Raw genomic sequence first — 14,252 nt, forward strand, 5'->3', positions numbered from 1 at the left:
TGAATTACCAGTCTAATGCCTTAAGGGACAAGAAGTGGCGTCGTCTGCAAGACAGTAGAATCTGTGCTTGACACTTGAGATCATGTCCCAAATTCCTCTTTCCATGTGGTCAAAAGACATGTTAGTGTCCCAACCCCCAGAACCTGTGAAAGTGACTTTATTTGGGAAAAGATCTTTGCAGATGTCCTTAAGTAAGGGCCTTCAGATGAGATCATCCTGTATTATCCCAATGGGCCTTAAATCCAATGACAAGGCTCATAACCAAGTTTGTCGTGTTAGTTTCTTCATCTGTAAAGTGGGGATAATATCCTAACTACCGTCTCATTTCCTGGGGTGGAAAATGGGATAACTGCGGTCCGGAGAAACGAGCAGATATTAAAAATGACATTCACTGAGCGCCTACCGTGATCATTCACTGTGCTAAGCGCTTTCTATGAATGACTTAGAGATCTCTATTTTATTGATCTGGTAATCAACGCTCAGCGAAATACAGCATTTTGCCCAAAGCCACACAGCTAGCAAGCGGTAAAAAAAAAAAAAAAAAAGGATTAAAATTCAAACCGACTTCCGAGATTTTATCCTTCACGCTAGACTGCCAGAGAGGATACAAATGAACGCACTCTAACAAAGTCAATTATTCTGGTATTAGCTCAGGCGCCACCCGACATCACTTCAACAACCGACCACTGGGTGAGGAGCTGCCTTCTTTCCCCTAGCGCGGCAGCGACAGGGTTAACGACGTCATTCCCAGGGGCCGGTGATACGCGGTCGCCCGACGGATCCTTTCAAGGGCCAAAACCCGCGCGTGGCGCCTATAGATGAGGTCATAGAAGCGGACCAATAGAAATGCCTAATTTCCGTTTTCCGGGCTAATTTCTATCCTTTAACCCCAGCTCCGCCGCGGAAGAAGGAAAAGGCGGGCCTGGGGGCGGAGCAAGTCGAGGAAGCGGAAGCGGCCCCGCGGAGCGTGGACAGGCGCCGGCCTCGGCCCCACGCCTGCCTGGACCCCCACGTGTGCGGTGAGTGCGGCTGGCTAGGCGGCCGCCCTGAGGGGGTTAGCTCGCCGTCCCCCCGGCGCTGCAGGGAAGGGTCTCTCCGAGCGGTCCGAGCGGGGACAGGTGCTCCCGCCTGTCACGTGCTGGACGGTCTTCTGTGGCCTTTCTGCTCTGGGAGTTTGGGGGTTGACGGGAGCTTGGAGACTCCTCTCCCTCCTGCTCTGCCCTGACAGTGCTGGGTTCACCTGAACTGCCTTCACTTTCTAAAATCCCGGCCCGTGCTGCTTGCAGTTGGCTCTTCTGTGGTGTGTTTGGCAAACATCCATTCCGCCGTGTGCGTGCTGGGTGCCGAGTTTACAACCTGAATGTACAGTTGCAGGTTATCGGCGCTGGGAAGGAAACGAATTGGGGGCTGAGATGAGCATAGGGGAATCTTAAGTGATGTTTAAGCTGAGACCTGCAGCAGGATGAGAGGCAACTCTGCAATCCGGAAGCCCAGGGAAAACTACTTTCAGCAGAGGCAGTACTTTTGGCTAAGTCCCTGCGGTGGGAGTTGTAGAAAGGGGACCCGTGTGAGCTAGGAGTACAGCGATACAAGATAAAGTTAGAGGGGTAGGGCAGTTCTGTAGGACTTTTAAGGCCGTGATGAGTGGTTGAGATTTTATTTCTATACAATGGGAAAACATTTCCGTTTCTGTTCTCATTTGTAGGAAACATTGGAGGCTTGTAAGTGAGGAAGGGACATGATAGACACAGGTACTCTTTAGGAATTGTATATAATTTCGATTATTACTGAGTATAGAATTGGAAAGTATTGATGGTTTGGATTAGGGTGGTGGTAGTGGAGATGCAAGTTGGAGAGTTAGAGGTGTTTTTAAAGGGGATTCAAAGGAACTAATGGAAGGATTGGGCATAGCAGACGAGGGAGAGGAACATGTCAGGGGTAAATCTTGGGTTTCTCCCTGAGCAGTGGAGTGGATGATGTGCCTGCCACCCGCCGAGAGGGGAAGAATAGGATGGGGAATAATAGATGAGGATGTTATTTAAAGGATTTCATTTTGGACTTACTAAGGGTAAAGTGCCTGTGAGACTTGTAAACGGAGGTGTCAGGTAGGCAGTTAGATACACAGGTCTGGAACCCAGGGGGAAGTTCCTAATGGGAAACAGTTTGCGAGTCCTCAGCATAGAATGCTGTTGGATTGGATGAGATCACTTAGCGATAAATGTGGACAGAGAGGGGAAGACTTGAGAAATGCCACTATTTAGAGGTTAGGTATTGAATGTTTACCTCTTTCAAAGTGCAGTGCTAAGCCTGCTGAGAGGGTGGGATCAGTCACCTCTCCTATGTCTGGGAAATCTTTGCTGTTTCATTTCACAAGGCAAAATTGGGCTCTCAGCTACGGTTTTGAACACTTTATATATAATTCAGTTATAACACGGAAGTACGTTGTGTTTTAATTTTGCTTGCTTCTTTTCCACCACTTTGAATTTCTTTTTCATATATTTTTTTCAACCTAATAGCTTTCTAGCACATAGTGTGTTTGTATGTGGTATATTTCAGGTCCATGGTGTGAAGTTATTAGAAGGCCATCAAAGTGTTCCGAAAAAGATTAAGAAAGAGAATCATTTGGGAAAGAAAGGAGGCATGTAGAGGAGAAATAATAAGAAATTGTCATTTAAGCTGGATTTGAAGAATGGGTAGGATTAATATTAATAGAATGGCTTTTAAGTTTGGATCCTGAAAAAGAACAATGAGGAAGTTTGGCTTCTGTGTGTTGTTTGTGATTAGGGTATGTTAGGACTAAACTTTGAATGGCTTTGAATGCCAGTGTGAGTTTGAAATGTTTCGTGGAGTCAGTGGGAAACTTTTGAAGGTGTTGGAGCAGGGAGATGGCACGAAATTGGTGACTTTGTGGAAGATTAATCAGGCAGCGGCATGTGGTCACAGCAGATTAGATCCTCAGCAAAAAACAATCTGAGTAAGAGATACAGCCTGAATCGGGAAGAGAGAGAAGGGAAAAAGAGGAGACAATTTTGAGAGCCACAGGAATGTGATGGTCAGATATGATGGTACAGGGTTCCCAGCAGATACATTTTGTTAAGTGAAAGAAGCAAGACCCAACAGGCCATATATAGTTTGATTTCATTTATGTGACATATTTGAAAAGAGGCAAAACTAGAGGGATGGAAAACAGATCAGTGATTGCCAAGAGAGCCAGGAGGGGGTAATTGCAAAAGGCTCCACTGGGGACTTTTTGGTGTTAGGAAACCATTCTCTAAGGTACTGTGGTGGAGGAGACGTGACTGCATTTGTCAGAATCAACACTGTACACCAAAGAGTGAACTTGACTGCAGATGAAAAAAAAAAGTCAGCCAACGTGTCTGGAAATGGAATGTGGACTGCAAAAAATCTAACTTGTACGAAAGTATAAAATAACTTCACTCAACAGGGTGGTGGTGGGGGAATTGACCTAAGTAATTTTGGAAAACAGTATTTTGAATTAATACTGTGAGGGAAAAGAAGAAAAGCTGTAAATAAACTCTGTACTACAGTTGGTAAGTTTGTTTCCCATAGCCATCCAGTTTAGCATTCTGAAGCTCCATGTGTACTAACAAATCAATGGTGGATACTGGGAGGCAAGTTTCTCACTGTCAAGAGAAAAGAGTTACAAGTAAAGTAAGAGGGGAAGACTAGAGTGAATTAGAGTTGGAGACATTAGGATGAACTTATTTCACAGATAGATAAATACAGGCTCCTGTGTTCACATAGGTTAGTATACAGATGTGTATTACCAGCCCTTTCTGGTGGAAAGACCTAGAAGCAGTGACGACAAGCACACCTAGCACTCGGATCTTAGCATTTTCAATAAAGGGAACCAGGGTTCCCTGGAGAAATGGCTGATTTCAGGGCTGGTCAGGGAAAATAGAAGATGAACTTGGAACAAGTGCTAGGAAGTAAGGACATGGAAAACAGGATGGGGTCATGTCACCAGACACGGAAGCGACCTGGAAGACTTCACCACTGGCCAAAGCTGGAACAGTTTGAGCAACAAAGTCACTATAGGATTAGGTTCTACCCCGAGTAGCAAAATACGTGTGAGACCATACTGATGTAGATAAGTGATTGAATAAATAAATAGAGAAGAAGAGACAAACTTTCCCTACAGAAGTATTAAAAATAGTAGAGGTAGACATGATGAGAGAAATAGAAAATCACCATGAAAACACCACAGTAATTGCTGCAGGTGGGATCCACTGGAGAACACTAAAATCAGAGGGAGACAATTAGGATATTTGCATAATCTCAAAATGTATCACCCCAAATATTTATTAGTTGCTGCGGTGATTTTAACATACACATTTTTAACAGAATTCTTTAGGACTCCTCCCCCTAGGAAGTGGAACTTAATTGCCCTCCCCTGGTGTGGGCTGAACTTGGTGACTTCTAATAATATGGAAAGGGACAAATGGTAACTTCACAGTGGAAGAATCTGGCAGACGATACCTTAACCAAGTGATCAAGGTTGATAGTATCAGTATGAGTGCTTCACCTCTGTGCTGCTCTGCAGAAACATCCATCACACCCGTCCAGTCGTGAGAAAAATCTCAGGCAAACCCCAGCTGAGTTTTCTGCCAAGTGCCTGGCCAGTACTGTTGAAGAGTGTCTTGGTCATGAGAAAGAAGACCAAGACACGGCCACCTGCTGGCTAAACGCAGTGTGTCCTGGCACAGAAAGAGTTCTGGCAAATCCGAAGTTAACTAGTATCAGAGTATCGTACTAACGTGGTCTCTTGGGGTGGGGTGTTAACTTTAGAGGAAGCTGACTGAGAAGTGCACGGGAGCTTTCTGTTTATCTTTCCAAACTCTTCTGTAAAACTAAAATTATTTCAAAATAAACAGTTAAAACTAATGTACAGAGAAAATCTGTAAATGACTGCATTTTTAGACAAATACAAGCACAGAAGAACCAAGAAATGCTGGTGTGGTTATAATAAAGCTCCCAAGTGATGAAATGACCCTATAGTTAGTAACCAATGACTTAAGGAAAGGGAGTAATTCAGGGGCCATCCATGGTTAAGGATTATAATGGTAAAGCCTAAGCCAAGCTGCACTTTCCAGGGAGTTCTTTGGAACCTTACTGGTCCCTTGAGATGTTTCAAGAAAAAGTAAGTATGCAAATCTTACATACTTTAGCCCGTGCTTAGTGGTCAATTGGCAAATGAGAAGAACCTGAAAACCTTTCTTAAAAAAGCCTAGTTATGGGGCGCCTGGGTGGCTCAGTCGGTTAAGCGGCTGCCTTCGGCTCAGGTCATGATCCTGGAGTCCTGGGATCGAGCCCCGCGTTGGGCTCCCTGCTCGGCGGGGAGTCTGCTTCTCCCTCTCCCTCTGCCTGCCTCTCTGCCTACTTGTGCTCTCTATCTGTCAAATAAATAAATAAAATCTTAAAAAAAAAAAAAAGCCTAGTTATTTTCATTCAATTAACTATTTCTCAAATCCATGCCATCTTTGAACCCTTCTTTTTTCCCTATGCCCACTAAAAATCTTGCAAAATTAGTTGTTCTTGGAATATTTCCAGTTCTTGGAAAATCTTGGAAAATTCTTGTTTTAGAAATATCCAGTATTGTCTAGGAACTTCTCAGGTCTGCTCTAGGGGACCAACTTTAGAACTTTAGAAATGAATTGACTATACAGCTTTGGAAGGTAGAGAAATCGCCAGATGGCATTTTTCTTGATACACTCGCTGCTTTCAGGAGCCTTGGGTAACTAAGGGGTTATCTGTTGTATGCCCTGTGCATGGTGAGGTCTCTGTACCCAGAAGTGACCTGTTAGATTTCCTCTAAATGAAATATTAAATATTCCAACATAATCTTACTTTGGAGGGCACTGAAAATTACTGGTCACCTCTAAAAAAAAATAACAAAATAAACAGAAGTTTTTGTTTTAGCTACTCTGGATTACATAGAGAATTTGTAGGCAATCTTTGATTTTCTCTCATCAACTTGAATATATATAAGTGCAGCCTATTGTTTGTTCTGGACTTTTTAGGATGGAAACCAAGAAATCAAATGATATGGTCAGTCTCTCATCACAAAGTTGTCCTAGGTTATAAGAAACACAAACACTGACACTTGTATCATAGTTAACGTAAATAATGGTCTATTTTTACCCAGAACTATTGTTGAATTGTTGTCCCCAAATACATCACACACCAGCCAAGGTGTGTGTGTTCTTAGTTTTTGTGTTGGTATCTTGTTTATTTTCATTTTTAAAATCTTAGAAGCACTGATGGCGTAGTTCCTGGACACTTGGGCCCACGGTGGACCCAGGTGGTTTTGTCTTGCATCTGTGAAGCCCTGGGATTAAGTGTGGCACTGGTGGATGCCACCTACTGGTTGAGAACAACCCAGTGATCCTTTTGGGGTTTTGTTTTTGTCTTCCAGAACTGCTATGATGGAAGTTAAAGGGAAAAAAAAATTCACAGGAAAAGGTGCAAAGACGTCACAAGAAAAAAACAGATTTCATAAAAGCAATGGTAAGAGAACCATACCAAACCATGCTTCCCATAGGTGGTGGCCCCTATAATTGGAGAGAGGGGTTGGTGGGATGAGGAGCCTAGAGCAGAGTCTGTTTTCATGGGTTAGGATTAGGAAAAAGCAGGAGTTACTGTGTCCGAGTTTGCGTGTTCCTCACGACACAGACATTTAAGAAATTGCCAGGATAATCAGAGAATGCTATTCTCACGGGAGACCCCCAGTCTTAGCTGGGAATGCCTTTTCTTTATTTATTAATTTGCTGCAACATTTTATGTTCATGTTCAGTAAATTGTGCCTGATGAATGCATACTACTGGTGAACCAAATACTTTCATCCTCAGTGTTTCTAGTTGTGGAGTCTTTATTACTCCATCAGGTGTCACTGTTGCGGAGCAGAAAAGTCAGGGACTCTGTAAATGCCTAACTGATTCGAATCTAAGGCATCTTTGTTTTTTTTCTTGCAACAGTCTTAGGGCTTAGCTGTTGCAGTTTTCATCTCATTTGTTAGCTACTTCATTTGCAAGCTTAGTTAGCTAACAGTTTTTATCAAATAACTGTACTATAGGCTTTGAGAAAATTTTTCCAAAACTAGCAATTCTGAAAAATTAATGTCTTTAATTTGATATGATATTTAATAAAATAATAATGACATCCTTAAAATTTTTTAAAATAAATTAACTTCTTTAATTTTAATTTGATATGTGATTTGGTATGGCATTTCTAAGTTTTAGGCATTCATTTTATTTTTAGATTCATTGTTATTGAATCATTGAAAATTATGTATGAAGACTTGAATGACAAGAAGTCATTAAAGTAGAATACAAGATAATACAAATAATATTTTATCTTATTAAGTAACGTTAACATGCTTAAAACAGAAACATACCTGACTGACAACAATGGTTATCCGTAGCATTACGGATAGTTTTTATTATGCACTTCTCTAGTTTGTCGATTTTCTATAGTGAATCTGTATTATAATTTTATAAATCAGAAATTTATTTGAGAGAGAGAAAGAGAACGCCCACGTGCAGGCGATGGGGGAAGAAGGAGGGGGGGAACAGAGGAAGAGGGAGAGAATCTTAAGCAGCCTCCACGCCCAGCGTGGAGCTGGACCCGGGGCTCGATCTCATGACCCCAGGATCGTGACCCGAGCCATAATCACGAGTCAGACGCTCAACCAACTGAGCCACCGAGGTGCCCCTAAATCAGAAAGTTTTTAAATTTTGTTTTGATTTTTTAAAATCCCATTCTCCATATATTGAGAGTAGGACAAAGTACGTTTCACTGAAGAGTGTGTAATTTTGTGTAACAAATACAGCCCAATAGATAACAGAGATCTAGGCTCAGGATCACTGAACTCTGATAATTATTTACTATTGTCCCTAGATTCTGGTTCGTCAAAGACGTTTCCAAGGAAAGTTGGCAAGGAAGGTGGACCTAAAATCACATCTAAGAACTTTGAGAAATGTGCCACAAAACCTGGGAAAAAAGGTGTAAAGCAGTTCAAAAATAAGCAGCAAGGGGATAAAATACCAAAGAACAAATTCCAGCAGGCAAATAAATTCAACAGGAAGAGAAAATTCCAGGCGGACGGTAAAAGTGATGGTAAGCACTGATTCCTTCAGCATAGTCTTTGCAGAAGCCTTGTTCCGCCCGAACTATGCAGGAGGGAGAGGGAGGCTCTAGAAGTCTGGTGGAGACCTCCCGTTCTTGCTCCTTGACAGGCAGCATTTGGGGTGGGAGGAGGGTAGCCCGGATCAAGTAAGCACCAGGAAGCACCTTGCCTGCTCAAAATTGTCTTCTGGTGCTTAGAGTACCTTACTACCTAGGCCCTTGCTGAATTATCCGAGCTGTGGAGTTCAGCTAAGCTGGAGCGGCTTCATATAGTAGAACCCCAATGAAACATCCCTTTCTGTAGGCCGAATTTTATTGATTGATTCAACAAACAAATATTTGAGTTTTCTGTGCACTTTGCCAGGAGATGGGAAAGAAAAATTATAACAACCAGTAGGGGCACGCGCCCCAACTCAGCTAGAGTTCTTGGCACTGCATTTTAAACACACATGGTTTCTACATTAAGACCCGTCGTGGTGTAGCTTTGGTTCCTTTTCTGTGGGAGCTAGGTTCCTGACATGTCAGAACGGAGCTCTGATTTTATTGTCTCAAATTTTTATATCAGCAGCTGAGGGGAATTGGATACTAGAGATCCCCAAAGTTGTTAGATACACTGCAGCCTAGCATGGCAGATGTCAGGGTGTCCGGAAGTTGGTGGGATTAAATGAGCTCTGGGTCAGCCTTTCTCTTCTGCTGTGCAGTGCATGAAGCCCTGATACAAACAGGAAATATGCCCTCTGCTTCCTGCAGTCTCTGATTACCACCGGGGAACAGATAAATAACGGGAATAGTTAAGTACATTGCAGTAAAGTGTATAGCCGTTAAGAATTATGTTCTTGAGAAATAATTTAGTTTTGTGGAAGAATACTTATAGTAGAATAACGTTTAAGCGAAGCAGTGAGATTCTGAATTTTTAAAGATTAATATAAAACATACATAGGGAAATGGCAGGAAGAAAATAAAATGTTACTAGTTATATGTGGGTTTTGAGATGATAGGGGAATTTTGTTTTTTTTGCATTTTCCAAGACTTTTATAATGCGTGTATTTTCTAATCTGAGGGGGAGACGTTTAGAAGGCACTAATTCTCCAAAGGGTTCCTTGCAGGACACTCAAATAATATCCATTTTATTAAGTTGTTCTTTGTTGGTGTCAATGGGTTTTTGGATTTATTTGGTGGGATACTTAGCTTTTGGAGACAAAAAAAAAAAATGCTAATAGAAAGATACTGGACTTACAGAACATTACTCTGTAGAAAGCTGAGAAATTTTGACTGGGCGCTGTCATGAGTAAGAGGCAGCAGAGCATGAAGTTTCAGAGTTGTCTCTGGGTTTCAGCCCTGGCTCCACCACTGAGGACTTGCGTCACCTTGGACAAGGAACAGAAGGAACTCCTTAGTGCCTGTGGCTCCCCGATGTGAGAAGGAGCATATTAATAGGTTGTTGTGAGAATTAAATGACAGATAACACTCAGCGTACTGAAAATTTTCATACATTTTTCCCTGTTTTAGATTGGACTAATTTTTGTTTACACTAAGAACTGATTTTGTTTACAGTAAGAACTGATTATACCTAAAGTCCAAGGACTGTAATGTTTTAGAGTAGAATTTTTATTTCACAATTGAAAAGGAAGCTTAACATTTTTCAGTTGCTTTTACAATCCTTTTGATTTTTTTTTCTTAATAGGGTGTCCTGTTAAGAGTCAATATGTAGCTGTTGAATGAATGAATGAGTGGTTGTTTTCAACCAAATTTAAAATGTATAAACTGCTCAGAAAATTAAATTAAGTCTCAGTTTATAGGGAATGATATTTTTACAGTGAATATTGATCCTGATCAGTGTTGCCCTGTGTCCCTAATTTGTACTGGTTTGTGACGTTCAGAATGTTAAATGTACTTTATTTCTACAATGACTAGAATAATTTCTCTAATGACTAGAATCAGCAGCCAAGAAACCTAAATGGGATGACTTCAAAAAGAAGAAAAAAGAACTAAAGCAAAGCAGGCAACTAAGTGACAAAGCCAACTACGACGTTGTTGTTCGGGCGAAGCAGATTTGGGAGATCTTACGAAGGTAATGCTACCTCGTGGCGTCACTATTAGTCCTTTGAGAGGATGGAGGAGCACCCGTGTACCTCGTAAACAGTGCGCTGTCCTCCGCTAACCTGCACTGCCCTGGGGGTGTTCGGGGAACACTCAGCACGCCGCTAGACGCGTCAGTATTGGACGTCTGCCCATGGCAGAAGTGTGCGGAATCATGAGGATGGTGTCAGATGTGTTTATGAAAATGTATGAGAATTAAAATGGAGTGGAAATCCTTCCTGACAGAGTTCTGAGAAAATGAAAGACAATTTCTTTTATCGGCTTGCTTTTGAGATACTTAAGTATTTGGTATCTTGGACATGTTTTATTATTTTCTTTACTTCCGAGGTTCTGGCTGTGAAGATTTAAATTGATGCATAAAATTACACCTTGTGAGATGAGTTCTTGTCTTTGAGAAAATTACTTTTCTCCGGCTGCTCTGGAATAGTAATTTTAATGTCAGAGGTTTGCTGCCTCCGAAGAGAAAAATCACACCTAACTGGGTGAACGTACACTGGTAGGGTTTTTAGTTTCTCCTGTTTAAAATAATGTCTTTACTTAAGCTGTGTTTCCCCCTTTATTCTCATTTATAGAAAAGACTGTGACAAAGAAAAGAGAGTGAAATTGATGAGTGATTTGCAGAAGTTGATTCAAGGAAAAATTAAAACTGTAAGTAGGGCAGGCTCATAGTTGCATGTATTAACAATTGAAATCAGCTCACTCTTAGGAAAGGCTAGGTGACCATTCGTGATCTGTGAAACTGTTTTAAATGTATTTGGCCACAAATTTCAAGTACCTTTTAGAATACTGACTAAATAAAAAAATTTAATAGTGGGGACCTTACTGCTGGGAAATTATTAAAATATCAAGTATTTGGCTGTGTCATTTTTTCCAAAATTAAAGTAAATCGGTGTTCTTTAAAGTTGCCTTGAGGAATTTATTAGTTCATTAGTATTTGTCAGAATGTCTTGCTCTGAACTCCATATGCTTTCATATGTTCTAAATTGCTGACTTTTTGAATATATGTAAACAGATGATTACTTTCATTTCTTCATTGCTTTTACAAACATCATACAGAGATCTTTATAGATTTGGGAGTTCTAAACTGATTTTCATTGTTGTTGCTTAATTGTATTTTATAATAAACCTCTGTTGACAACTTGTGTATTTGGATAAATACTTAGTGACTATTCACTTGTAAGACAACAGACTTAGTAGTTTTGGGGACCCTAGAGGGGTAGTCTTTGCCAAAGCATACATAGGTCTAATCAGATGCTATTTTCCAATTTGAAGGAATGTCTTGAAATAAGCAAGTTCCCAGCAACTGCTTTCTTCTTTATCTGGGAAGAAAGGTTTTTTTAGGCTAGAACTTCTCCTCAGCTCCAGCAGTAGTCTGTTATCCTTGATTTAGAAGTATTTTACACTCAACATCCTTTCCCAACTACCCTTAGGTTAATACTGCATGGCCTTGGGTGTTAATGTGGTGTTCAGATCCTGCCTCTGCTGCTTAAAATATGTGTGCCTTTGGAAAGTAACAACCTCTGTATCGATAACTGTGTGCTAGGGGTTATGCTAACCATTGCATACTTTGTCTCCTTTAACTTATTGTCTTCGTCCCTGATGGACGTTTGAGACATCTGGGGCTCAGAAAAATTAAGTTTTGTCCCCAGGGTCACAGGGATAGCATGTTCCTTCTCATAAACTTGCTTTTCTCATCTGCAAAATGGGCATAGCAATAGCACACTCTTAAGGTTGCTTTGAGGTCTAAATGAGGAAAATGTACTTGAAGCATCAATCCTGGTTATATAGTAAATAATCAGTATGCACAAAACAGCCTTCTTGTTAAAAAATTTATTTTTTATTTTTTATTTTTTTTAAAGATTTTACCCATTTATTTGACAGACACAGCGAGAGAGGGAACACAAGCAGGGGGAGGGCGAGAGGGAGAAGCAGGCTTCCCGCGGAGCAGGGAGCCTGATGCGGGGCTCGATCCCAGGACCCTGGGATCATGACCTGAGCCAAAGGCAGACACTTAACCATCTGAGCCACCCAGGCGCCCCTAAACAGCCTTCTTGTTAAAAAATTTATTTTTAGTTAAAATATCTCTACAAACCTCCCTTAAGAAAATTCTGAAATGCATGACTTTGATGGAGGTCCACCTTCATCTTCTGACTTGTTGGAATTAAAATTTTTAGAGACAGGATGAGCAGCAAATAATAAGCACTATTAAAGTAGACTGGTAATGTAAAAAAATAATTTTGCTTGACTATTTGTGGTTATTGCTGTAGAAAATTGATCAAGCAAGTCTTGTAACGAGGATCTGATTTATCCAGTAGTTGGGGGTAGGGGGTGGAATTTTGAAATACAGCAACTTTTCTAGGAATAAAACAGATATATATTCAGGGATTATAGTGAAAATGTGAGAAACAGAGGGATTAGCTTATAATTGCCAATGTGTATATAGAAACATTTACTCATGTAGCAAGGCTTTTAGATCTGTCTTCTTTCTATACCTTTGGTTGCCAAGGCCAAACATTCCTAGATTGCTTACATAAGGAAAAAAAAAATCAGAGTAATAAAATTTTTGAATTGGAAAATTTCCATTAGGGAAAGTAATTTCCAGCGAAATGAGAAATACAGTGTGTATAATCATTAGACAGGTTTGGTTTGATACGGTTTGTTTTTAATTATGATGATAGGAATCGTGCAAAATGGTTAAATCTATCCCTTTCTCTATGTCGCAAAACCAAAGAATGCCATTTTGTACAATTAAAACATGTATTTCTTCTCCTGAGCAACCTAGGTTTGACTTTATCCATGAAGACTCTACCTCTTTTCTAGCAAGGAATTCTAAAAGCAGTAGCAATAAAACATTAATACTGTGATAGAAACATACATCGTCAAAGAGAATTAGTCTAAAGGCCCCAACTGGTCTTTCCTACAGATGGCATTTGCCCATGATTCCACTCGTGTGATCCAGTGTTACATTCAGTATGGTAATGAAGAGCAGCGAAAACAGGCTTTTGAAGAACTGCGAGGTATTTCTTATATGTGGAAGATTATTTATAATAAGTCACTGTTTTTTTCTTGAAATACCCAAAACTGCCCATGGTAATTCTTGTTGAGGGAAAGCTGTGTGTTCTCTGCAGGACCTTTTTTGGTTTTTTTTGTTCTTTGTGTGGGACAAGTTAAGAGAGTTGTCTGTGTTCCCAGGATTGTGCATTTACGTAGTTCTTTGCTTCTGGAGGACTGAAATGAGGTTAGCAAATCATTGTAATGTATTTTGTTTTTCAGATGATTTGGTCCAATTAAGTAAAGCTAAATATTCCAGAAATATTGTGAAGAAATTCCTCATGTATGGGTGAGTTGTTTTATTTATAAAATGTATTGTCATTAGCTTTTTTTTTTTTTAAAGATTTTATTTATTTGACAGAGAGACAGCGAGAGAGGGAACACAAGCAGGGGGAGTGGGAGAGGGAGAAGCAGGCTTCCCGCTGAGCAGGGAGCCCGATGGGGGGCTCGATTCCAGGACCCTGGGACCATGACCTGAGCCGAAGGCAGATGCTTAACGACTGAGCCACCCAGGCGCCCCTTGTCATTAGCTTTTTAAAGCTTGGGATACCACTTGTGCCCGTGGTCTGGGATCATAATAATGGCCCTAGGCAGATGCTTGTGATGTTTCTTAAAAGCAATTATTGAGGCGATGTAAATGATGGCCTTACCTTCACCACTTTCGTGAGTGTATTTTGACGCCCTGGAAGAAGACATGACCAGTATTCAGAAGGTGGATGGCCGGGAGGGGGAAGGTGAGGGGAGTCAGCAGGGTTGGTGGGTTAGGCAATGTCAGGATAGGAGAATTTCCTAAATTAGCTGGAATTGCTACTTGTCTTGACTTTTTTTTTTTTTTTTTTAAGATTTTATTTATTTATTTATTTGCGAGAAAGAGAGAGAGACAGAGAAACAGCATGAGAGGGGAGAGGGTCAGAGGGAGAAACAGGCTCCCCGCTGAGCCGGGAACCCGATGTGGG

At 40.9% G+C, this 14,252-nt stretch overlaps 1 protein-coding gene across 2 annotated transcripts in view; it reads left to right on the forward strand.

The window, feature by feature from the left end:
* Positions 1–908: 908 nt before the first annotated feature.
* The window catches only part of PUM3 (pumilio RNA binding family member 3), a 46,908-nt gene continuing 33,564 nt past the window's right edge, over positions 909–14,252 (forward strand). For both annotated transcript variants that reach the window (XM_021694347.1, XM_021694348.1), the window contains exons 1-7: positions 909–1,019; positions 6,437–6,528; positions 7,918–8,136; positions 10,081–10,216; positions 10,818–10,893; positions 13,169–13,262; positions 13,519–13,585. In XM_021694347.1, the coding sequence (XP_021550022.1) occupies positions 6,444–6,528; positions 7,918–8,136; positions 10,081–10,216; positions 10,818–10,893; positions 13,169–13,262; positions 13,519–13,585 (677 nt within the window). In that variant the 5' untranslated portion in view covers positions 909–1,019; positions 6,437–6,443. The remainder of the gene's footprint in view (positions 1,020–6,436; positions 6,529–7,917; positions 8,137–10,080; positions 10,217–10,817; positions 10,894–13,168; positions 13,263–13,518; positions 13,586–14,252) is intronic.

The sequence above is a fragment of the Neomonachus schauinslandi genome, chromosome 13 (genome assembly GCF_002201575.2).
Source record: "Neomonachus schauinslandi chromosome 13, ASM220157v2, whole genome shotgun sequence".
Classification (NCBI taxonomy): Eukaryota; Metazoa; Chordata; class Mammalia; order Carnivora; family Phocidae; genus Neomonachus; species Neomonachus schauinslandi.